Source organism: Oncorhynchus masou, chromosome 31, assembly GCF_036934945.1.
Source record: "Oncorhynchus masou masou isolate Uvic2021 chromosome 31, UVic_Omas_1.1, whole genome shotgun sequence".
Lineage (NCBI taxonomy): Eukaryota > Metazoa > Chordata > Actinopteri > Salmoniformes > Salmonidae > Oncorhynchus > Oncorhynchus masou.
Genome location: NC_088242.1, coordinates 78,359,437 through 78,386,228, shown reverse-complemented (window position 1 = coordinate 78,386,228; position 26,792 = coordinate 78,359,437). Strand labels below are relative to the sequence as shown.

At 42.6% G+C, this 26,792-nt stretch overlaps 4 protein-coding genes across 8 annotated transcripts; 3 read left to right on the top strand and 1 right to left on the bottom strand.

Moving 5' to 3' along the window:
* The first annotated feature begins 203 nt into the window (after window positions 1-203).
* Window positions 204-5,623, top strand: prmt7 (protein arginine methyltransferase 7). The gene is made up of 17 exons (XM_064952074.1): window positions 204-462; window positions 707-743; window positions 940-1,089; window positions 1,254-1,362; window positions 1,676-1,788; window positions 1,877-2,106; window positions 2,210-2,390; window positions 2,468-2,595; window positions 3,427-3,565; window positions 3,684-3,767; window positions 3,879-3,926; window positions 4,022-4,108; window positions 4,270-4,431; window positions 4,513-4,587; window positions 4,752-4,912; window positions 5,056-5,152; window positions 5,281-5,623. The coding sequence occupies exons 1-17, from the start codon at window positions 368-370 to the stop codon at window positions 5,437-5,439; spliced, it is 2,055 nt and encodes a 684-aa protein (XP_064808146.1). The 5' UTR covers window positions 204-367; the 3' UTR covers window positions 5,440-5,623.
* Window positions 5,624-5,640: 17 nt separating this feature from the next.
* Window positions 5,641-21,484, bottom strand: ciapin1 (cytokine induced apoptosis inhibitor 1). Of its 4 annotated transcripts, none has more exons than XM_064952070.1 (9): window positions 21,423-21,484; window positions 11,065-11,227; window positions 7,995-8,138; window positions 7,782-7,861; window positions 7,526-7,694; window positions 7,365-7,441; window positions 7,161-7,282; window positions 6,184-6,265; window positions 5,641-6,095 (listed from the first exon to the last, which is right to left on the bottom strand). In XM_064952070.1, exons 2-9 carry the CDS (start codon window positions 11,219-11,221, stop codon window positions 5,985-5,987), a joined length of 942 nt encoding a protein of 313 aa, XP_064808142.1. In that variant the 5' UTR covers window positions 11,222-11,227; window positions 21,423-21,484; the 3' UTR covers window positions 5,641-5,984. The 4 variants fall into 4 exon arrangements, with proteins under 4 accessions (XP_064808142.1, XP_064808143.1, XP_064808141.1 ...); XM_064952071.1 differs by having other exon boundaries at window positions 21,428-21,449; XM_064952069.1 differs by lacking the exon at window positions 21,423-21,484 and adding an exon at window positions 12,178-12,259.
* On the top strand, window positions 12,272-20,422 carry coq9 (coenzyme Q9 homolog (S. cerevisiae)). 2 transcript variants are annotated; one of them, XM_064952067.1, is made up of 9 exons: window positions 12,272-12,358; window positions 13,979-14,213; window positions 17,542-17,677; window positions 17,788-17,930; window positions 18,053-18,137; window positions 18,595-18,699; window positions 19,030-19,185; window positions 19,865-19,918; window positions 20,189-20,422. In XM_064952067.1, the coding sequence occupies exons 1-9, from the start codon at window positions 12,301-12,303 to the stop codon at window positions 20,222-20,224; spliced, it is 1,008 nt and encodes a 335-aa protein (XP_064808139.1). In that variant the 5' UTR covers window positions 12,272-12,300; the 3' UTR covers window positions 20,225-20,422. The 2 variants fall into 2 exon arrangements, with proteins under 2 accessions (XP_064808139.1, XP_064808138.1); XM_064952066.1 differs by lacking the exon at window positions 12,272-12,358 and adding an exon at window positions 12,381-13,778.
* Window positions 20,514-25,994, top strand: polr2c (RNA polymerase II subunit C). The gene is made up of 9 exons (XM_064952068.1): window positions 20,514-20,885; window positions 21,235-21,284; window positions 24,231-24,299; window positions 24,406-24,458; window positions 24,571-24,699; window positions 24,797-24,848; window positions 24,985-25,153; window positions 25,249-25,323; window positions 25,568-25,994. Exons 1-9 carry the CDS (start codon window positions 20,644-20,646, stop codon window positions 25,710-25,712), a joined length of 984 nt encoding a protein of 327 aa, XP_064808140.1. The 5' UTR covers window positions 20,514-20,643; the 3' UTR covers window positions 25,713-25,994.
* The last annotated feature ends 798 nt before the right edge of the window (window positions 25,995-26,792 follow it).

Sequence of the window (26,792 nt, the reverse complement as noted above, 5' to 3'; positions counted from 1 at the left end):
CAAGGGGTTAATTTGACACGAGTCATATGACTTGGAAGGTGACATCAGGTGAGTATTCATTACGGGAACCGTTGACTGTTTACGAACAAAACAGAAGCTAACGGAGTAAAACTTGAGTTTCTATTGGACACATTCAGGTAGTTTCCGCCCATTTTGTCCCGTTTGAGAAATGTTTTCCAACAGAATTCACGGAATGAATACACCCCAATTCACATTCCGGGGGAGAAAAAACATGTCTGCCCCCGTTAAAGCAATGCTGCCATAATCCAATTTGGTAGGGATTAGTGTAAAAGCGGTATTATTCTGGAATACAATATATTATATTGAATCAAGGCCGCGGCATCGGAAACGATATATAGCTACCGTAATGAAGACTTTCTGCGGACGTGCCAACCCGGCCACAGGCGCGTTGGATTGGGTCGAGGAGAGTGAAGAGTATGACTACCATCAAGAGATTGCCAGGTAGTTAACGTTATGCTAGCAAGCCAACCACTTATATTCCATTAAAAGATTCCGCCAATGCAACATTTCGTTTGTATATAATTTAATATTAATTTATTGCACTAGCTATACAAAGCACTATTTTCTGTATTTTTGTCAAATCACTTTTTAACCTTGAGGTGAGCTCGATTTAGCGTCCGGGGCGTTAAGGCAGTGTTCCCACGTCCGTATCTGATCAAATTGTGATCACCGGTTTGTTTCTCAGGTCCTGCTATGCTGATATGCTGCACGATCACGATAGGGTGAGTGTGTGTCCATGCTTCCTTTGACAGGAAATAACACTTACAACATACAGTTTGTACTTTCCCTGTATGTTTCTGTGGTTCTCTGCCCCGGAGGTACCCCTGAAGTACCCCTCATGTGCATTTTACCAGTAGGCCTAGTACCCCTGGTTGGGAACCACTGATGTATCTTAACCTCTGTCTGTCTGCCCTCCAGAATGAGAAATACTACCAGGGCATCAGGGCTGCTGTGAGCAGAGTGAAGGCCCGGGGTGAGAAAGTCATCGTACTGGACATTGGCACTGGAACAGGACTGCTGTCCATGATGGCTGTCACAGCTGGGGCTGACTACTGCTACGCTGTAGAGGTGAGCATGAGTTTGCTGAAACCCACACACCATTGGCAAATCAATCCGATAGCGTTTAGAATTCACCATCAATGACAGGATAATGGAATATAGGAAAAGGTGTTCTATGGAAGAATTGATTTTGAAACACAATTTAATTGTGATTTGTTTGTCTCATCCAATAGGTTTTCAAGCCCATGGCAGACGCTGCTTTCAGAATAGTGAAGAAAAATGGCTTCTCAGACAAGATCAAGATCATCAATAAACACTCTACAGAAGTGACAGTTGGCCTAGGTAAGTCACACTTATCACACACACAGTCATGTGATGTACAGTTGTGCTGATTCAAAAATGTCTTTTCAAATGGCCTGTGCTGCAGCATCACTCCTGTGTGTGACTAACACCAAGTTTGACGGCAAGTGCAAAGTTTGTTTTTGAATCACCTTAACAATAACCCATGTAATGAACTGTGACCTGAAAGATTTCTGAAATATGCCTCATACAGTGCAGTTACATCCACTTTGGAGCACTTTTCTTTAACTGTGCAGGGAAACTTTATAACCTCAACTGTATTATCATATGTCTGCTACATGTGTTTCCACTCCAGGTGGAGACATGCAGACTCGAGCCAATGTCCTTGTCACAGAGCTGTTTGACACTGAACTAATTGGAGAGGGAGCCTTACCCAGCTATGAACACGCTCATCTCAACTTGGTCCAGGTAGGTGTGTCTGTGTGTGCTTGCGTGCACGTGTGTGTGTTGTGAGAAATAGTCCGACGTGTGAAGCAGATGTGTATTTCTCCTGTAGGCGGGCTGTGAGGCTGTGCCCCACCGTGCCACAGTGTATGCCCAGCTAGTGGAGTCAGAGCAGTTGTGGAGTTGGGCACAGTTACAACCCATGGAGGTGGATGGTCGCAAACTGCTGCCTCCTCCTGCTGTAAGCCACTGTGCTGGAGCCCACTCGGTCTGTGACATCCAGCTCAGTCAGGTGCCCCCTCACCGCTTCACACCACTAGGGCCTCTCTGCACCATGTTCAGGTGAGATGCACATTGTTGAACAAGCATGTATTATTCATTTATTCCCAATGAATCTTCTCCATTCAGTGGTAATTTATGCTTTTCTCTCTTCTCTCCCTCTCAGTGTGGACTTCAGTAAGCCAGTGAGCAGTGCCCCTCAGTCCCACTCCTCCAGCTTCCCAGCTCAGTCCAGTGGCCGGGCTCAAGTGGTCCTCTCCTGGTGGGACATGGACATGGACCCCAGCGGCTCCATTGTGTGTTCCATGGCTCCCAGCTGGACCTACCCAGACCCTCAGTCCGCTCCTGTAAGTGCAGTGGGTATGTCATGGATGTACATGTGTGATACAGTTTGAGGAAGTAATGTTTGTGTCTGTCTTTTTAGTGGCGGGATCACTGGATGCAGAGTGTCTACTTCCTTCCTGTGGAGAGGAGGGTGGCAGAGGGAGAGGAACTTAGCCTTACTGTTTCCCATGATGACTACAGCCTGTGGTACAGCCTACAGCCAGACAGGTAACTAACTCCTATACACACACACACTATAGACTACTTCCTTCCTGTGGAGAGGAGGGTGGCAGAGGGAGAGGAACTTAGCCTTACTGTTTCCCATGATGACTACAGCCTGTGGTACAGCCTACAGCCAGACAGGTAACTAACTCCTATACACACACACACACTATAGACTACTTCCTTCCTGTGGAGAGGAGGGTGGCAGAGGGAGAGGAACTTAGCCTTACTGTTTCCCATGATGACTACAGCCTGTGGTACAGCCTACAGCCAGACAGGTAACTAACTCCTATACACACACACACACTATAGACTACTTCCTTCCTGTGGAGAGGAGGGTGGCAGAGGGAGAGGAACTTAGCCTTACTGTTTCCCATGATGACTACAGCCTGTGGTACAGCCTACAGCCAGACAGGTAACTAACTCCTATACACACACACACACTATAGACTACTTCCTTCCTGTGGAGAGGAGGGTGGCAGAGGGAGAGGAACTTAGCCTTACTGTTTCCCATGATGACTACAGCCTGTGGTACAGCCTACAGCCAGACAGGTAACTAACTCCTATACACACACACACACTATAGACTACTTCCTTCCTGTGGAGAGGAGGGTGGCAGAGGGAGAGGAACTTAGCCTTACTGTTTCCCATGATGACTACAGCCTGTGGTACAGCCTACAGCCAGACCGGTAACTAACTCCTATACACACACACACACTATAGACTACTTCGATGTGCAAAACTCTGTAGTTACCTAATGTTGCACAAACAAAGAAGGGTGAGTAAAGGTTGTTTCATCAGAGCTGTGTGTGATTTATTTATTATGTGTCCTCTCAGTCAACAGGGCATGTTGAGTGAGGCACCACCTTGCCGGCCATGTTGCGTCTGTCAGGCTCACCTGGTGTGGACACGCACACGCTTCGGGGAGCTCAACGACCGCCAGCGCACACAGAGCTACGTCAGAGCTCTACGCAGTGTGAGTGATGAGGTTTGAGGGTCAGGCATAGAGCAGGGTGTGTGCGGCTTTGCCATAATGGATATGGTGTAGCTACTATTAGATACAAATAATGAATATGGATGTTTGTCAATTGTAGGTTATAAAACCAGACAGCGTGTGCGTAGGGGTCAGTGATGGGAGTCTGTTACCCATCTTCGCTCACATGCTTGGAGCTAAGAAGGTATTACTATTTTGACTTTGTCATGCTCTTACTTGTATATGTTTACTCACCTATTTGGTATTTGAAATGACTCCAACAAAGCTACACTAAGGTTTGTCTGTATCCATCCAGGTGTTCAGTTTGGAAAACTCTGGAATGTTGAAGCAGGTCATTGAACAAGTGAGAGTCTCCATAACAAAAGCTGTTACTTTGTTCAAATCTATTAGTGAAAGTCAATGAACACAGGGTTGCTAAAAACGTGTATATCTCTGTAGGTGCTGAATGCCAACTCCATGAGAGGAGTTCAGATTCTGGGGATTCGTCCTGACCAGCTGTCCAGTACTGACCTGGCGGGGGAACAGGTATTAACAGTAACACTGTTGGGGGTGATCTGTATATGATATACAGTATTACAATCCCCTCAGTGTCTGTACAGACACTATTTTACACTTGTAAAAGTTGTTACTCTTTTCTACTGCTTTTATTTGATTAATGTATTTATATTATTTCATGTGTCCCCTAGATATCAGTGTTGATAGGTGAGCCCTATTTCAGCACCAGTCTTCTGCCCTGGCACTCCCTGTACTTCTGGTACTGTCGTACTGCCCTGGTCCGTCTGCTGACACCCAATGCCACCATCTTGCCTTGCTCTGCCACTCTGTGCATGGTCGCTGTGGAGTTTCAGGTAAGAGATATTGGCATCTGTAGCAAAATGAAAAGTAAACTTTTGAACTTGTGCCTCTCTCATTCACTCAACCTCTGTCAGGATCTGTGGAGGATAAGAGCTCCTTGTGGTACATGTGAAGGCTTTGATGTTGGACCTATGGATGAGATGGTTCAGGTTAGAATCCACCTCTTTCAATATGAACTTAAACTACCTTTAAGTGAATGGAGAAAAATACACTTATCAATGTGATCGAAGATAGCAATGGGAATGGGCACTGCTCTAGTCTATTCATTAGCTTTCACTCACAGCAGTGCACCTCTTTAACGCTCCTCGCGCAGCAGTCTCTGGATTTCCGTGAGTCCCATGAGGCCGAGCCACAGCCCCTATGGGAGTACCCGTGTCGGGCCCTGACCCAGCCCAGAGCTGTCATGACCTTTGACTTCCTACAGTGTGTTCCTGAACAGCCAATCAGATGTCAGGGATCACTACCATTTACAAGGTATGGACTCTTATTTTGGTCAGAATTTTATTTCTCATACCGGTAAGTAAATTGTCATTATCTCCTAGCCAGAGCACATTCTCAAATATCCTCTGATAACGGCATTCCAAATGGTCCCCAACACCATTTGTGTTTCTGTACAGGAGGGGACGTTGCCATGGTGTGGCCCTGTGGATGGAGTACCAACTGAATGATGACATCAAAGTTAGCATGGGCCTGACGAGACCAGTCAGTGAAGAGGTACTAACATCACTCATTCAATACTACTAATGCATTGTAATTCAGTATGAATCCCTGATGAAGGTTAAATAAATTCACTGATCCAAAATGGTTGTATAGTAAATGAACCCCTCTTTATTCCCCTGTAGGGTGCCTGTGAATGGAGTCTCCATCGGAAACAAGGCGTGTACTTCTTCAGGTCCCCATGGGAGAGCTCAGGGGATGGAAGGGCCTCAGTGTCTTATAGTTTCACCTTTGAACCCAGCATCGGGGATATCAAAATGGACTTCACAGTTGCCTCACAGTGATCTGTAGTGGTACACATGAAATTGGACATCTCTGGGTTGGCTTCTATAAAGAGGACAGACATTGCAAATACAGCCCCAAATTACTCTAGTAAAACCAAATACTGATGGATGGTGTGTTTTATACTGTATTCTTGTGCTTTTAAGTGTGAAAGTGAATATATAAACAGGCCATGATTGAAAAATTGTCATTGAGTCTGTGAATGACTTAGTCTATTTTCAGGATTTCCCATTTAATGACTTATTGTAGAAAACAATACAGATAGTAATACAAACACATTTATGGACACCTGTATGTTAATATGGTGAGTGCCCTGTGAAATCTTCATTGTATGTCCAGGAACAGTTTTTACATGGTCAAATAAGCCTGTAATCTGGATTGTTTCGCTACTTCAAACTACCTGCTTTTTGCTCTTATACATGAGATGTAGAAGAGCCATTCTGACCATCTCAGTGAGAACCTGGCATTGGTCATTGACTCCAGGGGGTGTGAGGTTAGAATGATGTAAGGAATGTGATATTCCAGAAAGTATATATTGTGGTTGTTCCTAGGCATCATTTAGCCCTGTGTTGGCTAGTACAATCTTCTCCCCAGGTTTGAAGGCAGGCATCCCAATGTACGGACAGCTGGCACATCGGAAGGCATCGCCCAGGTAACACTGAAATACAGGTCAAAAGATCAGGTCAACAATTACAAACTGGCTTCATAAAGATGCTGGTGGCATATGGGCAAAGAGTAACACTCACACTTCCACAGGCTGACTTGGGCTGGCTGATTGTCTTGGCACCCTTGCTCTCCTGTTCCAACTCCTCAGCAAGACCACATGAGCTACATAGGAGTAATGACAAACAAGGCAACAGTAAGCATGCCGTCCCCCACAAATGATGCAGCGACCCCTTGGACTAAGAGCCATTTTGTAAATGCCAGATCTCTATGGCAAGAAGCATCATTCACCCAAGTTGTTAAAATCAGGCCAGTTGTGTTGGATAATGCGTAGGTTTGCTAGACTCATTTCAGCACCGAGTTAAACATGGTTTAACTTGTTATAGTTGTTATAGCGTTGTTATAACTTGTTATAGCGTCACCGTGTGGTTGATATGAATGTCCTCGCATATGTTGATACTTCAGTGTTTGCAACATATGCACCAAAATTGTGTTACAATATGAATATCATTGACTGATTTCTATACATTTGTGCCAGACCGCACCCATGTTTATTGGTCAATAGTGGCCAGGTACTATTCCAGAAAATATTATATTGAGAGACCTTTGTCCATATATATATATATATATATATATATATATATATATATACACACACACACACACACCACTCATTTGGTGCCAGCAGAGTTTTTTTAAACCAAATTTAAAATGGTGGAAAATCTGACCTGATGGGTCCCTGAGGCAAATGTGTTCCTTGTGGGGATACGGCCCTATGTACTGAATTTCATGACTTAAGGTCAAACAGGGTGAGGGGTGTGACCTTTCAAAGTTCGCATTTTTAATCTGGAGACAAATCCACAGTCACCTCCCCAATTTCATTGTGGGGGACATTTACAAGAGAATAGTTATGATACAAGGCAACCATGTGTGATTATCTCCATATTTGCACTAGAGATATTCAATAATCAGTTGAACTTGTGATGATACCAACTAACTTGTTGGTGTATGGGTGAGCTCTCTTTTCTGGAACCAAAGAAGAGTGAGGGGTGTTTCTTACCAGTTCTTGCAAGCCTTCTTTTTCTTGGTGGTTCCGTCACCACAGGAGGGCGCTTTGAGGGAGGATGCGTCTGGCTTCTTAAAGTCATCTGCATCCAACAGCGCATCTGAATCTACCAGGTCCTGACAAGACAAGGGAGTGGCATATTGACAATCACCATCAGAGAAATATAAAAACTAAAAAATACACAAATCAATCACTCACCACATCATCATCATCCATGTCATTGGCTGACAGGGTCCACGCCCTGGCAGCATTGGGGTCAAGTACAGGTTTGTCTACTGAAACAAAATCAATTACATTTTCAAAGGAGACCAGGAGGAATAGTATGAAATGTTAACAGAAGGAAGGAGAACTCCACATACCTGGTTTTGAGGTCTTTTTCCCAAAGGAAAGAATCAGCTGGCTTGAAGAGCCCACTTCAAAGTTGGGTTTCGAAGCAGCCATGCGCACCCTGGATAGAGTGTTTCCCTGGAAGCCTGTGTATGTCTTCAGGGCAGACACAGCCTCTGGGGTCAGGGGTTCTTTACTGACCTGTCAATGTTGGTAAAGAAAAAAATGTGTAAAGTACACAGTGCCTGGAGGAGTGAATCTATGACATTCCAGTGCTGGTTCACTCACCTCAGTCACTGACACCAGGCCAGACAACTTCAAGGCTGACATAAGCTTCTCAGCAGTCCTCACTTTTTGGTCATCAGTTCCTAAGGACAGGTGTCAAGAATCTGAGTCCTTTACATTTACATTTAAGTCATTTGGCAGACGCTCTTATCCAGAGCGACGTGTCCTCAATCATGACCAGGACACTCAAACACTTTGCATTCTCCACCTTCTTACCTGTAACAGGTTCTTCAAGCACTAGTTTTCCGTCAGGTTTGATCACTCTGGCCATCTCTGCTAGTGTCTCTGAGGTGTGGACAGAAAAGCTGTCAGAGAGTACACTTGAGAGGACCCAGTCGTAGCTTGATGCTGCATGTGAAGCTGAGGAAAGGAGAGAAAAGAGCATGTAGTTAATAAAATTGTACAATCCGATGCCCTTATAACAACTGTATATATAGCTAGACATATCAGACATGGGTTGTTCACACCCATGACACCCACCAGCTTTGAACCAAACTTTTTTTCTAATAATAAGACATGTGGAATCCAACTAAATAGTCAAAAGCCACCCCCGGCCCCCCACGCCAAACCCACCTCAACAACGAGTATCAGTTCTCTATGTCTGACAAGTACTGTATGGGATGTTAAACGGGTGTCCTGACTGAGGTCATTAAAGATCCCATGACACTTATCGTAATAGTAGGGGTGTTAACCCCGGTGTCCTGGCTAAATTCCCAATCTGGCCCTCAAACCATCACGGTCACAATTGGCTCATTCATCCCCCTCCTCTCCCCTGTAACTATTCCCCAGGTTGTTGCTGCAAATGAGAACGTGTTCTCAGTCAACTTACCTGGTAAAATAAAGGATAAATTAAAATTAAATATAAAATAAATGTAGTATGGAGCAGTTAGGGTTATGTCCTATCCTACATCCTGATATTCTGACCACTAGATGGTGCTGTTCTTTCTAGTAGGTAATTTCTGACAAATAAAGTTTGATTTATAGTGACACTCATTCACCTGAGGATCTGTTACAAAACTTAGCCTATGCTTGTTCTTAAACCAATGCATTGACATGTGGGTCGTTCCACATGTGGGTCCACATGTGGGTCGTTCCACCTCAAAAAGCCCCCCTCAATGTTAAAGGGAAAAATACATATTGGTTTCCTAACCCTGTAAGCAGTTTATGGACAAGTTATGACAGCAACCCATGCTTTGGTTTTGTTTACTTTGCCATACTCCAACTTTTTTGCATTTGTGGCACAAATCCAATGCAAGTCAACGTTAGCTATAATAGCATTTTTGCTATTGAGTTAGTTATAAAATGTATTGTAAGCTACTTTAGGATGATTTGGACATGAAGCATGAAACTGCTAATATTAAGTACCATTAACCACGTTTCCATCCACAGTTTTTATGCGATTAAAGACACTATTTTTTTTTAAATCATGACAGCTGTGATGGAAACAGGACGTTTAGGTTTTTAAATGCAAACAGAATTTGTTCGTTCGACCTGGTGGGATCTTTTTGTGTCAGTTAAATTAATTATACAAGAATGGCGGTGGAAATGCTTTTATGCGCAAATATTTATATAATAACCATCATATTGAAGTAAACTTGGATTTACGAGATGATATGTTGTGTGGTCCTCCCACTACAATTCGGGAAACCATGCAGTTTATTAGGCTACAGATGAAATAGTACATGGTGATCTTGAAGCTCCTTTCAAATAAATATTGATAATATTCTGGTGACATGATGATTGATGCTTGACTGCCATTTGACAAATTAATAATCTCATCATGTAGAATACCCTACAGTAGCTTATCTGCAAACTGATGCCTAGAGCGCACGTGCCAAGACCAGAGTAGTAGACACATTTGCTATTTAACACAACAGTTTGTGATAAAACTAATCGGTAGAGTTTTGGAAACACGTTGAACTTTTGATTTTTATTCAGGTTGTCACACACAGATTTTTATCCACAACAAGTCAGTTTGGTGGATACACCACTGCTGTGAGAATATGCATATTTTCTTTATGCAGATTCTAAAATATTTGCATGGAAATCTGTCGCTAAATTGGTTGGAAACCTAGCTACTAACTTGCATTGGATTTGTGCCACAAATGTTAAAAAGGTAGAAAGCATGGATTGCTGTCATAACAAAACAAAAGAATACAGAACAGCACCATCTAGTGGTCAGAACTTGGTAATATCAGGATGTAGGATGGGACATAAACCTAACAACAGGGAGGGAAAACGTCACCAAATTCACTGGGAATATATTACATAACATGAAAAAACAATACTCAGAGCTGCAGATCCATATTACTTGTTAGACATAGAGAACTGATACTGTATACTGATTGTTGGGGTGGGAGTGGTGTGTATTGGCGTGGGATGTGGGTGGCTTTTGACCATTTCTTTGTAATCCTTACTCATTGTTACATTTTTTTTTGGGGGGGGGGGGGGGTCCAAATCAGATGTTACTTAATATATTTATTGAACATTACAGGAATCCTATAATAAAAAAATGTCAATTTGGGTGCAATCAACGAGCTTTATTATTTCAACAAAATAATGCAACAAAATAATGTTGCAGGAAAGCTCATATCTGTTTCTAACTACAGAAACAATTTCATAACAATCTGAGATGGTGGGTGTCAAAATCCTCTGTCCTGTGCTTTTTGAGGTGGAACGACCCACATGTCAATGCATTGGTTTAAGAACAAGCATAGGCTAAGTGTTGTAACAGATCCTCAGGTGAATGAGTGTCACTATAAATCAAACTTTATTTGTCACATGTGCCGAATACAACATGTGTAGACCTTACCGAGAAATGCTTACCTACAAGCAGTTCAAGAAGAGTTAAGAAAATATTTACCAAATGCACTAAATTAAAAAATTATAAAAAGTAACACAATAAAACAACATTAACGAGGCTATATACAGGGGATAACGAGTCAATGTGCGGAGGTACAGGTTAGTCGAGGTAATCTGTACATGTATGTCGAGGTGAAGTGTACATGTAGGTAGGGGTGGAGTTATGGGCTCCTGAGTGACGCAGAGGTCTAAGGCACTGCATCTCAGTGCTAGAGGCGTCACTACAGACACGCTGGTTCGAATCCAGACTATCACAACCGGCCGTGATTGAGAGTCCCATAGGTCGGAGCACAATTGGTCAAACATCATCCGGGTTTGGCCGGTGTAGGCAGTCATTGTAAATAATAATTTGTTCTTAACTGACTTGCCTAGTTAAATAAAAATAAACCAATTACAGATGAATACGCATAGATAATAAACTTACACATCATAAGTCTTTCCATATTCTCCAGGGACACTCGGCCATCGGTGCCAACCATGGCCCCTAGACTCTCTGCCAGCTCCTTCAGGGTTGTTGGGGACGAAGGCTGGCTCCACACCAAAAGCACCTTATCTCCTGCTTTCACACCAAGGTCTGCCATGTCCTCCTGCAAAGCAGCAATCAATTAACTCAATGTAATTTAAAATCGACTAAAGAAACCACCACCACCAGCATTCAGTTGTACAGCTGACTAGGTTCCCCCATTTCCCTTTAGTATTTTTTTTATGCAGGTCAATTAAAAATGTATTGCTAATTTGCTACTTGGGGCTTATTTGATCGAAAATATGCTTCGTAATGGCTAGGTTGTTACGAATGCAGTGATATAAGTTGACACAGGTGGCATTTCGGCAACTTATATTGGAGTTTTACACCTGTTATTCACACGCGTATCTGCCCTATCACTGATCTCGCCTGCCTTCCATCTTTGAGGACATGCATTTTCATTGTTAGAGCGGTCACTCGACTATCTTGTCAATATAATAGATCATCTTTGACTAAAGCACCCTGATAGCAGCAGTCACATGACCTGAATGATTGCGAAACATAAATAATACACAATGCTTTACTGATATATGTTAGGATTTCACATTTTCAGGACTAGTTACAGCCAGCACCTTGCATCAGTTACACATACATCAGGATTAATGTTAGTATCTCTGTAGTTCAGGGCTAGAATCCAACCTCATAATAAACACACATGAAATGTGTAATATTCTAGAACCGACGAGAAACCAAAAACGTTTCTGGCAAACGACGTTACTACCAGTCAAACAGACTCCATCAAGCATATTTAAACAACTTGTGTTCTATAAATTATATTGGTCTTATCGCCTCGTTTAATTGTCTTTGTGACAACCAGCCAGCTAGTAACGGCGTGACATAGAAGTTCATTTAACGCTAGCTAGTATAAGCTAAAAAGTTCCAATCAAAATGTATGTTTTCGCTATGCAAACTCAACAAAACGTGTCGTAATTCCGCTTTCACTTTGAGACTTCTGAACATTAAATAGGGCAAAGGGGTTTCGGTCAAATTTAGATCACCTGCTTGCTAACTTACCTCTCCGGTCAAAACAATTGCCTCGTTCAAAACAACTGGGAAATATTCGACGTGCGTGCTGCTTAAAGAGAGTCGCGTAAAATGACGCGTCTGATATCTTCAAAAAACAGTTCGTAGCTAGATATGGCGGCGCTGCTACAAGGACTTCGAGTTGGAAGAGCCCTTCGATGTCTTTGCAGCGGTGAGCCAAGACTTGCTAGTTGGTCTCTGTCTAGACATTAGCTCAGGAACTTGTTTTTGGTAATCGTGTAGATTGATTTAGGTCTAAATCGCAAGAGAGCTTGCTAACGAGCTAGCCAACCAATGGGAACACACTTATCGGAGAAGGTGATAATGAAGGACAGAATTAGATTACATAATGTTGGCTAACTACTCATTGCAAGCTACATCTCAGCGCAAGAAAACATTTAACTTAGTTATCACAACTGCAAGTATTAAGCTCTTTATTGCAATACACGTAGCTAGGTAACGTTAATATGCAATAATTGACCCCTTAAATTGTGAGAGGGTGGCGAGTCCAGTCAGCCTGCTTGTATTTTCACAAACAACCTAGCTACATAGGGACTCCCCCACCCATTATTTGGCAACTATACTGAACAAAAATATAAAAAGTGTTGGTCCCACGTTTCATAAGCTGAAATAACATATCCCAGATATTTTTATTTCGCACAAAAAGCTTTTCTCTAAAATGTTGTGCATGGATTTGTTTACGTCGCTGTTATTGAGCCTTTCTCAACTACTTCTCAGTGCTAGAGGCGTCACTACAGACCCTGGTTCGATTCCAGGCTGTATCACAACCGGACGTGATTGGGAGTTCCATAGGGTGACGCACATTTGGCCCAGCGTTGTAAATAAGAAGCTAATCAGGTGCATTTTGTGCTGGGGACAAAAGGCCACTAATGCAGTTTTGTCACAACACAATGCTACAGATGTCTAAAATTGAGGGAGGTTGCAATTGACATGATTGACAGCAGGAATGTCCTCCAGAGCTGTTGCCAGAATTAAATATTAATTTCTCTACAATGAGGCTCCTCCAACATTGTTTTAGAGAATTTGGCAGTACGTTCCACCGCAGACCACATGTATGGTGGTGTGTAGGCGAGCGGTTTGCTGATGTCAACGTTGTGAACAGAGTGCCTGATGATGGCAGTGGGGTTATGGTATGGGCAGGCATAAGTTACAGACAATGAACACAATTGTATTTTATCGATGGCAATTTGAATGATACAGTGACGAGATCATGAGGCCCATTGTCGTGACATTCATCTGCCGCTTTCAGCATGATAATGCACAGCCCCATGTCACAAGGATCTGTACAATTCCTGGAAGCTGAATATGTCCCAGTTCTTCCACGGCCTGCATACGCACCAGACATGTCACCCGTTGAGCATGTTTGGGATGCTCTGGATTGACGTGTACAACAGCGTGTTCCCAACAATATCCAGCAACTTTGCACAGCCATTGAAAAGGAGTGGGACAACATTCCACAATCAACAGCCTGATCAACTCTATGCAAAGGAGATGTCGCGCTTCTAGAGGGAAATGGTGGTCACACCAGATACTGACTGGTTTTCTGATCCATCCCCTACCTTTTTTTGAAGGTATCTGTATTCCCAGTCATGTGAAATCCATAGATTAGGGCCTCATTTATTTATTTAAATTGACTTACATGAACTAACTCAGTAAAATATTTGACATTTTATATTTTTGTTCAGTATAAGTTAAGCTAATACATGTGCTCAGGATGCAAAGTTTCAGTATGAACATAATTACAGCATCTTTCTCTGATTATTTATTCTAGTGGTGGTTCCAAAAACATCCAGTCCCCAGTGTAATGGCCTGAGACGAGGCTTGCACTGTGCTGCACTTCGGCTTCAGGAGGACAAGGACAAGTCCATCCCAGTCCCTCCATCCTCCACCGCATCCCCAACTACAACTTTCCACGAACATTATCAAGCTCACCCATCTAAACATGACACAGCCACATCAGCGCAGGAAGCTGCTGCTGCTGAGGAGGCTCCCCAGCCCAACATCAGGTTTGGATGATACTGCAAACTGACACTTACACACCGTAACAATGCATAACATTACCATACCACATTGTGACATTGCTGCTGATCTTGGACACCCAGAACTAACATCTTTAGTGTGTCAGATGCTCGAATAAATTCTGGGGGGAGACATGTTAGAAAATGTACTAACGAGATTAGCGAAATCTCCACCCGTCTAAACCGTAACTCTCAGCCAGTCTGTTGGCCACACCTGAAAAATCGTGAGTACCAGAACAAAGTTCCAATTGACAGATGCTACAATTTGTTACGTGCATCTGTCCGCGAGAGATTACATTACAACTGGAACAACATTGTCATTTTGTTCTTAAGTTACTTCTGACGTGTGTATGCCAACCGTCTACGCTGTGTTCTGTTTTTTTTTTGCATTGTTTGTACATAATGTTTCTGCAACCGTATCTTACTGCAAAAAAGAGCTTCTGGATATCAGGACAGCGATTACTCACCTCGGATTAGACTAAGATTTTTTTCTTCAACAAGCAGGAAGCACAGGACATTCCCCAAACGTCAGAACAGGGCCAATATCCCCGTTAGTTGCAAGAGGAGGAGACGCAGGTATAGAGGACGCAGAGCGGGATGCCTTGTGAGGACCCGCAGGAGGCGAGTGGGAAAGCTGCAGTTACCGTCAATATTACTCGCCAACATACAATCATTGGACAATAAATTAGACGAGGTACGATCACGAATATCCTACCAACGGGACATCAAAAACTGTGATATCCTATGTTTCACGGAATCGTGGCAAAATGACGACATGGATATTCAGCTAGCGGGATATATGCTGCACCAGCAAGATAGAACAGCACACTCCAGTAAGATGAAGGGGGGGGGGCGGTCTGTGCATATTTGTAAACAACAGCTGGTACATGAAATTTAAGGAAGTTTAGATTTTACTTGCCTGAAGTAGAGTATATTGTGATAAATTGCAGGCCACACTACTTGCCTAGAGAGTTTTCAGCTATACTTTTCGTGGCTGTTTATTTACCACCACAGACAGATGCTGGCACTAAGACCACACTCAGTCAGCTGTATAAGTAAATAAGCAAACAGGAAACCACTCACACAGAGGTGGCGCTCCTAGTGGCCGGAGACTTTAATGCAGGGAAACTTAAATCGGTTCTACAAAATTTCTATCAACATGTTAAATGTGCAACCAGAGGGAAATAAATTCTAGACCACCTGTACTCCACACACAGAAACACATACAAAGCTCTCCCTCGCCCTCCATTTGGTAAATCTGACCACAACTCTACCCTCCTGATTCCTGCTTACAAGCAAAAATTAAAGCAGGAAGCACCAGTGACTCGGTCTATAAAAAAAGTGGTCAGATGAAGCAGATGCTAAGCTACAGGACTGTTTTGCTATCACAGACTGGAACATGTTCCAGGATTCTTCCGTTGGCATTGAGGAGTACACAACATCAGTCACTGGCATTATCAATCAGTGCATTGATGACTTCGTCCCCACAGTGACTGCACTTACATACCCCAACCAGAAGCCATGGATTACAGGCAACATCTGCACTGAGCTAATGGGTAGAGCTGCCGCTTTCAAGGTGTGGGACTCTAACCCGGAAGCTTACAAGAAATCCTGCTATGCCCTGCGACGAACCGTCAAACAGGCAAAGCGTCAATACAGGGCTAAGACTGAATCATACTACACCATCTCGAACGCTCGTCTTGTGTGGCAGGGCTTGCAAACTATTACAGAGGGAAGTACAGCCTAGAGCTGCCCAGTGACACGAGCTAAATCCCTTCTATGCTCGCTTTGAGGCAAGCAACACTGAAGCATGCATGAGAGCATCAGCTGTTACGGACGACTGTGTGATCACGCTCTCCATAACCGATGTGAGTAAGACCTTTAAACAGGTCAACATACACAAGGCTGCGGGGCCAGATGGATTACCAGGACATGTGCTCCGGGCATGTGCTGACCAACTGGTAGGTGTCTTCATTGACATTTTCAACATGTCCCTGATTGAGTCTGAAATACCACCATAGTCCCTGTGCCCAAGAACACAAAGGCAACCTGCCTAAATGACTACAGACCTGTAGCACTCTCGTCCGTAGCCATGAAGTGCTTTGTAAGGCTGATAACAAGAAACCCTAGACCCACTCCAATTTGCATACCGCCCAAATAGATCCACAGATGATGCAATCTCTATTGCACTCCACACTGCCCTTTCCCACCTGGTCAAAAGGAACACCTATATGAGAATCCTATTCATTGACTACAGCTCAGTGTTCAACACCATATTGCCCTCAAAGCTCATCATTAAGCTAAGGATCCTGGGACTAAACACCTCCCTCTGCAACTGGATCATGGACTGCATGGCCAGGCATTACTCCAACACCATCATTAAATTTGCTGATGACACAACAACGTCACCAACAACGACGAGACAGCCTATAGGGAGGAGGTCAGAGACCTGGCCGAGTGGTGCCAGAATAACAACCTATCCCTCAACGTAACCAAGAATGAGGAGATTATTGTGGACTACAGGAAAAGGAGGACCGAGCACATCTCCATTCTCATTGACGGGGCTGTAATGGAGCAGGTTGAGAGCTTCAAGTTCCTTGGTGTCCACATCACCAACAAACTAGATTGGTCCAAACACACCAAGACGATCGTGAAGAGGGCACGAGAAAAAGCCTATTCCCTCCTCAGGAAACTAAAAAGATTTGGCATGGGTCCTGAGATCCTCAAATGGTTCTACAGCTGCAACATCGAGAGCATGGTTGCATCACTGCCTGGTACGGCAATTGCTCGGCCTCCGACCGCAAGGCACTACAGAGGGTAGTCCGGCTACCCGGACTATTTACATTGTGTCCCTTTTACGCTGCTGCTACTCTCTGTTTATCATACATGCATAGTCACTTTAACTATACATTCATGTACATACTACCTCAATTGGCCCGACCAACCAGTGCTCCCGCGCATTGGCTAACCGGGATATTTGCATTGTGTCCCATCAACCCCTCTTTTACGCTACTGCTACTCTCTGTCCATCATATATGCATCGTCACTTTAACCATATCTACATTACATACTACCTCAATCAGCCTGACTAACCGGTGTATGTAGCTTCGATACTTTTATAGCCTCGCTACTGTATATAGCCTCGCTACTGTTATTTTTCACTGTCTTTTTAATGTTTTTATTTATTTACTTACCTATTGTTCACATAATACCTTTTTTGCACTATTGGTTAGAGCCTGTAAGTAAGCATTTCACTAACGTCTCCAACTGTTGTATTCGGCGCACGTGACAAATAAACTTTGATTTGATGGTGCAGTTATGTAGACCAGAGTGGAGAACAAGGAGAAGACTATGAAACAGAGGAGCAACTGCAAGTGCGCATCCTTAACGCTGCGCTGGACTTTGTCCCACTACATGGTTGGACTGTTGAAGCCATTTCAGCAGGAGCTGAGGTTAGTGAGTTTAGGGATGTTGGATTAACTGTAGTTGTGTGGATGATGAGTTTAAGGTAATGTGACTAAATATAATTTTTGCTTTCCTATTACTGTTTTCCTCTGAGCAGACCCTGGGTCTCTCAGCAGCCTCCAGTGGAATGTTCCAGAATGGGGCAGGGGACCTGGTCATGCACTTCATAGCTCAGTCCAATACCCAGCTAACAGAGCAACTGGCAGAGCATCACAATCAGGTCCAACTTGGTCAGGCAGAGTAAGTTCCCGCACTCTAAAATTAGCAGGTGGAAGAATGATATTGCAGTTAGGATTCAGACATGTATGTGATTTGTTATTGGTATGTATGTGAGCATGTGTTAACTGCAGATTTTCTTGCAGACCAAAGAGAACTGCAGAGTTTCTTAGGGATGCAGTGGAAACCAGATTGAGGATGTTGACCCCATACATAAATAATTGGCCACAGGTATCTTGCACACAACACAGTATAACAATTGGGCCCTATGTGCCCTAGACCTTGACAACTGACAGTTAATCCCCTCACGTTGAACCAGTTGAAGCTACTCCTTGATATAAGGTAGCCTAATCCTGTAACGTCTTTAACACACTAATAGAGGCAACCATTTATTACACCTGTACACCACAGGAGGTTGGTGGCACCTTAATTGGGGAGAACTGGCTTGTGGTAATGGTTGGAGCGGAATAGTTGGAGTGGTATCAAACAAATGGTTTCCATGTGTTTGATGCCTTTCCATTTTCTCAGTTCCAGCCATTATGAGCTGTGCACAAATGTGCCACACAGCTTACTTAGAAATGTATCACTGCCATCCACATTCTTAGTCTCTCCCAATTATTTTTTTTATTACACTCTAACAAATGTATTTTTTTTTCCTGCTGATTAAAGTACATCTTCCTTTCTCCAGGCTTTGAGTATTCTGTTTCTGCCACACAACATACCAAACAGTCTGAAGCACCTCTCCACCCTGGTGGATGATATCTGGTACTATGCTGGAGACCGCTCCACAGATGTGAGTCGATCCCATCCGCCTAAATACCCCTCTCCCCATGTCTTCCTCACCCCTTTTCATCATCACCTCATCATCACCTCATAATATCTGGCCTGCCTCTGCAAAGGTTACTACTCACCACCTCTCACTTTTAGCACAGTTTACTCCTTTAATCCATCTCCTATGCACTATAATATCCCTATTTTACATGTGTGCTACTGACATTTGTCTAATCCAAATATTTATATTTCCATCATGACGAAGATTTTAGGATAGTCTGTCAACAACCACTATGCTGTGTCTGTTTATCAAAATCCTATTTTTTCAGTTTTCCCTCTGTTCTCATCTCAGTTGAACTGGTATACAAAACGAGCTGCACTGACCGGGATCTATAACACCACAGAGCTGGTGATGGTACAGGACTCCTCAGAAGACTTCCAGGACACCTGGAACTTCCTTGACAACCGCATCCAGGATATTGTCAACATGGCCGACGCCACCAAACGGGTACCATTTCCTCAGTCTGTGTATAGTCTCTTAATATACACTACCGTTCAAAAGTTTGGGGTCACTTATAAATGTTCTTGTTTTTGAAAGAAAACCTCTTTTTTTTCCATTAAATTTACATCAAATTGATCAGAAATACAGCGTAGACATTTGTTGTAAAATGACTTGAATCTGGAAATGGCTGAAATTTCGTTCCAATGGCACGTTGTGTTAGCTAATCCAAGTTATTTTAAAAGGTTAAATGATCATTAAAGCCTTTTTGCAAAAATGTTTTCTTAAAGATCAATTAGCCTTTTAAAATGATAAACTTGGATTAGCTAACAACGTGCCATTGGTACACAGAAGTGATGGTTGCTGATAACGGGCCTCTGTATGCCTATATAGATATTCCATTAAAAATAAATATACAGTTTCCAGCTACAATAGTCATTTACAACATTAATAATGTCTGCACTGCATTTCTGATCAATTTTATGTTATTTTAAATGGGCAGAAAGTGTTTCTTTCAAAAACAATAATTTCTAAGTGACCCCAAACTTTTGAACGGTAGTGTAGGTAAATGGTCACCAGTAATGACATGTAAAATGTATAAATCATTAGAAAGACATCACTAGTATACAACCTATATTAAGGGAACTCAATACGTGTAATTGACATCTTTTGCTATTGTGTCCTGTAGGCGGCATCCACAGGAGAAGCAGTGGTGCAGGGGCTTATGGGAGCTGCTGTTACGGTGAGGATGCTAGAGAGAATATGCATGTTTGAGATGCACAGAATAAAGGATTATTATAACACATTGACAGCTTAAACGCTTCTCTAGACATTGTGAAGATATGTTGTATCTGTGTCTTGAACACGCACAGCCTCATTGCTTGTAACCTTAGGTGGATTTTTCCCCCAAAATTCTGCAGTGTTTAAATGATAATACCAGGCACTGCATTTGTTTAGTTCCAATTGTATTTTGTGTGTTTAGTAGTGACCTGGAGATTTCTCTATTTTTCAGCTGAAAAATCTAACCGGAATTAACCAGAGACGGTGAAACAAGATGGCTATTTCTGTTCCACCATCCCCTCTAATCTCTGCCAGTCAGGAGTTTGTGTTTCAATTGGTTTTCCCTCATACCCACTCCTATCCCTTTTTGTATGAAGGACACAAAAATGTGATTGTATTTGAAACATTTTTGTTCGGCTCCATTGAGAGTTCCTAAATAAATTACAGATGAATTACAACAGAACAATTTTCTATTTGTTTTTCACCCAAATTGATTTAGGATGAGGACAAAGCATAATCGAAAAGTGTCAACTAAGAAACAAATCTATATTAGATATATCCTGTATGTATTAACACCTATCTCTAGGAGTTCCTACAATGCGTTAACACTGCGTGGATTTTATCTTGCTGCATTTTTTTTTTTTTTTACATTTAAAACATATTTCTGGACGTCACGGTGTGACCCGGATGTTAAAAAGAACCCGCCCACCACGACTGACCAATCAGACGATTGATTTATTTCGGCCAATAAGCGGTAAGCAATTTGAGGCCTTCCCGGTGGCGTTGTTTAGACCGACAAGACGTGTAAACTTTAATGTAAATTGCTTTTCTTATACGTTAACCATGCCGTATGCTAACCAGCCAATAGTGAAGATCACAGAACTGACGGATGAGAATGTTAAATTTGTCATTGAGAACACCGACCTGTCGTGAGTAACCATTCAACTGATTATCAAAAAGTTGTTAGCCAGCTTGCGATAGGGTTGCCAATGTTATCGCGCCTGCGATAAACTTGATAATCACAGCTGTAAATGTTTTGATCGTTGTACGTGAATAAACAAGTTGCAATGGAAACAGACGTGACTAACTAGCTAACGTTAGTTGGCTTGCAAGGGTGGCGCACCGGGGCTTAAACCATTGTCTCTCCTGGCTCTTATCTGGGGTCGTGGTGCTCGACGACATGGAGGGCTTGCTGCTAGATATATTCTTATTACAAGAGACTGCTATTGTCTAAAGTTTCACATTCATTCTTTCACGTGTGTTATCTTATTTATACAGGGTTGCGAATTCCATCCGACGTGTCTTTATGTCAGAAGTTGCAACAATAGGTAAGAGTGATTAAATCAGGCTGTAGATAATTAATTGGTACTAGTGTATATACAGCCTGAAACGAATAGCTGCAAAATCGTGTAAATAAATTGTCCTTACAAGACAGAATGTTTATAGCAAATTACATTTAAACTTACTCTACCGGTTGTATGTGAGATGTCCTTCAGCTGCTCGAAATTTGCAATATGTTGTAATTGCAAACCGCAATTCGAGGCGTTTCTTGATGTGGGCGTTCCGTTATCAGGTACGCCAATTTGTGCCTGCCGTTGGTCAATTCTGGTGTTATGATACTGGTTTCTCGACACAGATTATTTGTTTACATATGTTAGGATAAGTACCGTGGCAGATTTTAAAAACAAATATCTTATGTTTCACTGAGTTATAGCTGAACAAAGACATGGATAATATACAGTTGGCTGGTTTTCCTGTGCAATTGCAAAAAAAAAACAGCTACGTTGTCTTTCTCAATAACAGCTGGTGTGCGAAATTAAATATTAAGGAAGTCTCGAGGTTTTGCTCACCTGAGGTAGAGTATCTCATGATAAGCTGCAGATCACACTATTTACCAAGAGTTTTCTATTTTTTAATAGCTGACTATTTTCCAACACAGATGCTGGCACTAAGACCACAGTCAATGAGCTGTATAAAGCCATAAGCATACAAGAAAATGCTCATCCAGAGGCAGCATTCCTAGTGGCCAGGGGCTTTAATGCAGGAAAACAAATCTGGTTGACCTAATTTCGACCAGCATGTTACATGTGCAACCAGAGGGGGGGGGACTCTAGACCACCTTTACTCCACACACAGAGACGTGTACAAAGCTCGCTCTCCCCTTCTATTTGGCGAATCTGACTATTATTCTATCCCCCTGATTCCTGCAAACAAGCAAAAACAAAAGCAGGAAGTTCCAGTGACTCACTCAATACGGAAGTGGCCAGATGACGCAGATGCTCAGCTACAGGACTGTTTTGCTAGCACAGACTGGAATATGTTCCGGGACTCATCAGATTGCATTGAGGAGTATACCACATCAGACACCGGCTTCATCAAAGCACATCAATGACATTGTTGACCGTACGTACATACCCTAACCAGAAGCCATTAATTACAGGCAACATCTGAACTAAAGGCTAGAACTGCCACTCTCAAGGAGCGGGACTCTAACCTAGACACTTATAAGAAGTCCCGCTATGCCCTCAGACAAACCATCAAACGGGCAAAGCGTAAATACAGGACTAAGATTGAATCCTACTACACAGGCTCCGATGCTCGTCGGCTGTGGCAGGGCTTGCAAACTATTACGGACTACAAAGGGAAGCCCAGCCGCACAGTGACACAAGCCTACCAGAAGAGCTAACTTACTATGTGCGCTTTGAAGCAAGCAACACTGAAGCATGCGTGAGAGCACCAGCTGTTCCAGATGACTGTGTGATCACGCTCGCCAGGTCAACATTCACAAGGCCAGGCAGATTACCAGGACGTGTACTCCGAGCATGTGGCACCAGGACAACAACTTCTCTCAACGTGATCAAGACAAAGGAGATTGTGAACTACAGGAAAACGATCATCATGGTCCAAACACACCAAGACATTTGTGAAGAGAGTGCAACAACGCCTATTTCCCCCTCAAGACACTGAACAGATTTGGCATGGGTCCTCAGATCCTCAAAGTTTTACAGTTGTATCGAGAGCATCCTGACTGGTTGCATGACCGCCTGGTATGGCAACTGCTCGGCGATGAAATAACACATGGCATTCTCTCAACTGGCTTCATTAGGTCATCACCTGGAATGCATTTCAATTAACAGATGTTAATTTACATTTACATTTAAGTCATTTAGCAGACGCTCTTTTAATTTGTGGAATTTCTTTCCTTAAAGCGTTTTGAGCCAATCAGTTGTGTTGTGACAAGGTAAGGGGGTTTACAGAGGATAGTCCTATTTGGTACAAGACCAAGTCCATATTATATCAAGAACCGTTTAAGACATGAAGGTCAGTCAATACGGAACCTTGCAAGAACTTTGAAAGTTTCTTCAAGTGCAGTCGCAAAAACCATCAAGCGCTATGATGAAACTGGCAATGTAGAAAATAGTCAAAATAAAAACCCTCGAATGAGTAGGTGTTCTAAAACTTTTGACCGGTATTATACATATGACCTCAACTAACCTGTACCCCTGCACATCGACTCAGTATCAGTACCCCCTGTATATAGCCTCGTTGTTATTTTATTGTTGATCTTTTTATTTAGTCAATATTTTTCTTAACTGCATTGTTGGTTAAGGGCTTGATAGTAAGCATTTCACGGTAAGGTCTATTACACCTGTTGTATTCGGCGCATTTGATAAATACAATTTGAATTGAGATTAGGATCATTAACGTGGCTGGTTAGGATCATTACTGGTGTGGCAGGTTTAGGAGAATGAGGTTAGGAAAGGGGTTGGGGTTAGGCTCAGCTACATTGCTACAGTCAACAACTGATGTCCCTGAAGCGAAAGAAATGTCCACAGACCAATGGCGAGCATCAATGGGTGTAACTTCATATCAGAAATGCCCCTAATTGCAGTCTGCAATTATCCTTCTAAAAAATTGAGACAAAGTACCTACATGAAAATATTGTTTACTCAACTTTTTATAGAGGCATATTACCTTCTCTCTAAAAAGTTGGGTAAACAATACTTTCCTGTGGATATTTTCTCAAATTACGGGAAGCTGAAAGACTAACAGCACAGACAGAGTAAGTTTTTAAATGTAATTTTATTCATCATTCTGGCTTGTAAGGAACATTTTAGATGATTTTTCAGGCATGATTAATCAGACTAGGTAAGATACAGCATCACCCGTGGTTGTTATAATCTCATGAATGTGTAGACATTTGTTAGTCGTCCTCCCCAGTCCCCACAATGATTCATATTTTTGGAAGTGTTCATGTCCTTGTTTAATTTCAGCTATTGATTGGATTCAAATTGATGCAAATTCTTCTGTGATCCACGACGAGTTTATTGCTCACAGAGTGGGTATGTAGTTAATGTATTATAAGACTCTACGGGTTTTTTTCTTCCTTTCTCCTTTTATACCAATATTGTACTAATCACTAACTCAGTCTATGGTCACATTTTCCAGGTCTTATTCCCCTTACCAGTGATGATGTTGTGGACAAGATGCAGTACTCCAGAGTAAGCATTTGGACACCTGATGAAGACCAGACAATGGCTGAAAGTTATGTTGCTAGCAATGCTCACTTGAAGATAAAACCACTGTCTTTTCACCTATTCCCGTCTACCGCAGGACTGTACATGTGACGATTTCTGCCCAGAATGCTCTGTTGAACTGACACTAGACGTTCGCTGCACAGAGGACCAGACCCGCCATGTGACCTCACGAGACCTGCTGTCCAACCACCCTCGAGTCATTCCTGTGAGTGTGCTTCCATTCAACAGTAATTCACATACAGATTTTCCTCCCCTTATTATTTTGTTCAGAAGCGAGTTGACTTATCTTATTTGATCTTTAGGTGACCTCCAAGAGTCGAGACAATGATCCCAATGACTATGTTGAACAGGATGGTAGGCTGCTCTTTCCAATGGTTTTCTATTAAAGTATTTTTTTTTATAAATATTTGGTCTCTTACATTCATTGCCGTTCTCGCATTATCATTCTACCATCTTCCTCATCTTGGCTCTGACTCCTTCCTCTCGTCAGACATTTTGCTGGTGAAGCTTAGGAAGGGTCAAGAGCTGCGTCTCAGAGCTTATGCCAAAAAGGGTTTTGGCAAGGAGCATGCCAAGTGGAACCCTACAGCAGGGGTGTCCTTTGAGTATGACCCAGACAATGCACTGAGGCACACTGTTTATCCACGGCCAGAGGAATGGTGGGTAACATTTTAATGTTCTTAATGGAGACCCATGACCTTATTCTGTGAGGGGGAGAGTTACTGTGAATTGACCCAGAGTTTTTCTGTCTCAGGCCAAAGAGTGAATACTCAGAGATTGAGGAGGATGAGGTGCAAGCACCCTTTGACCCCAATGGCAAACCTGAGAGGTGAGTATCAGTTAATTGGAGTCTAAATGGTTCTTTACCAGTCAGTACCAATGTATTGAATTACATGTCTGTTATTGAGCATTTGTGTCCTTCAGTGTCAACTGTCGCATTCCAATGATGACTGTGTGATACAGGTTTTGATGGTGTTAAAGTAGTATGTGATGACAAAAGATGGTGAATAATGATCAGTAGGAAAGATGGTAGAGATGTCACTTTTAATTTGTGTTGTGGCACAAACTTGCAGGTTCTATTACAACGTGGAGACATGTGGCTCACTGCGACCGGAGACCATCGTCATGTCTGCTCTGGCAGTGCTGAAAAAGAAACTGAGTGATTTACAGACCCAGCTGAGCCACGAAATCCAGAGTGATGTCCTCACGATCAACTGAGTCCTGCAGTTTTAGCCAGTTCTACACTGCTCACAGAGATCAGAAGCAGACCCAGTTCCAAATGATGGATTTATTTGATGGTAGCAAATTTGTGATATTGGCAGGAGAAATGTTGATCCAACCATATCAGCTCACCTACTGATCGTCTGTTGTTTCTACATCATCCACCATATTGTTTTGTCTACATCTCCACATTGTAGAAGCTGTTTGCAGGATTATTTTTTTTAAATAGTATTTTGTGTAATGAACCTTTTTTTTTCAATAAACCCCCATTTTCATCCAGCTTGAAAGTGATTGCCTTTTAATCTAAATAAAGTGGTGAATTAGAGCATAGGTGAGCAGTCATTGTGACTTGGGTATATGTAGCCTACTAATGTAGGCTACAAGGTGTCACATCAATGTTTGAAGAGAAACCTACAGAATCGCAATGGTGTCTTGCGATCATTACTTGATATTCAGACCGTATACAACTCGTGCACCACTGGCCTGTTTTGGCTGAATAAGTGATCAGATTTCATTATTGTAGTTACCACTAAGGAAAGGAAACTGGGTTGATTTTGTTAGCTTTAATTAGCGTTACAGGGTCCCAGCTTTTCAGTACTCAGCCAAACGCGTAAATGGAGCCTACAACCTGTCCTGACGAATGAAGTGCTGGCATGACAGCCGGTAGCATAGCTATTAGAGCGAAGGGTCTGTAACCGCTAGTTCGACTCCCTGAGCCGACAAGGTGAACAATTTTTCCTTGAGCAAGGCACGTAATCCTAATTGTTCCAGGGTTAGAGTTGGTAATGGCAGACCCTGGCCATGACACCACTCTCAGAAGGTGTCTCCTGGAGAGTTGGGATATGGAAAGAAAACAAATGACTAATTCACAGATGCGTATTAATACACACTTGTACATGTGGGAAATAAGACAAATATTAGCACCCACCAAATTATAATTTATGTACATTTTCGGTGCTGCTCGAGCCCAATCTAGTCACGGCTGCAAAACCGGGCGTTGATATTTTGTGGTTAATCTCAATCGCGTTCTCCTCGCCTCTTTCTGAAAATCCATTGGAGGAGAAGGTCAGAGAGAAG

Coding starts and splice junctions, on each gene's coding strand:
- ciapin1 (XM_064952070.1), bottom strand. CDS start 11,221: ATGGCAGACCTTGGTGTGAAAGCAGGAGATAAGGTGCTTTTGGTGTGG. Junction 8,139..11,064: donor TATGGAAAGACTTATGATGT/GTAAGTTTATTA, acceptor TCCTTTCCTCAG/CTTCACATGCAGCATCAAGC. Junction 7,862..7,994: donor GCTTGAAGAACCTGTTACAG/GTAAGAAGGTGG, acceptor ACCTGTCCTTAG/GAACTGATGACCAAAAAGTG.
- polr2c (XM_064952068.1), top strand. CDS start 20,644: ATGTTAAAAAGAACCCGCCCACCACGACTGACCAATCAGACGATTGAT. Junction 24,300..24,405: donor GTTTATTGCTCACAGAGTGG/GTATGTAGTTAA, acceptor CACATTTTCCAG/GTCTTATTCCCCTTACCAGT. Junction 24,700..24,796: donor ACCACCCTCGAGTCATTCCT/GTGAGTGTGCTT, acceptor TTTGATCTTTAG/GTGACCTCCAAGAGTCGAGA.
- prmt7 (XM_064952074.1), top strand. CDS start 368: ATGAAGACTTTCTGCGGACGTGCCAACCCGGCCACAGGCGCGTTGGAT. Junction 2,107..2,209: donor CCTCTCTGCACCATGTTCAG/GTGAGATGCACA, acceptor TCTCCCTCTCAG/TGTGGACTTCAGTAAGCCAG. Junction 3,566..3,683: donor ACGTCAGAGCTCTACGCAGT/GTGAGTGATGAG, acceptor TGTCAATTGTAG/GTTATAAAACCAGACAGCGT.
- coq9 (XM_064952066.1), top strand. CDS start 13,688: ATGCAAAGGAGATGTCGCGCTTCTAGAGGGAAATGGTGGTCACACCAG. Junction 18,138..18,594: donor ACATAAATAATTGGCCACAG/GTATCTTGCACA, acceptor TCCTTTCTCCAG/GCTTTGAGTATTCTGTTTCT. Junction 19,919..20,188: donor TTATGGGAGCTGCTGTTACG/GTGAGGATGCTA, acceptor TCTATTTTTCAG/CTGAAAAATCTAACCGGAAT.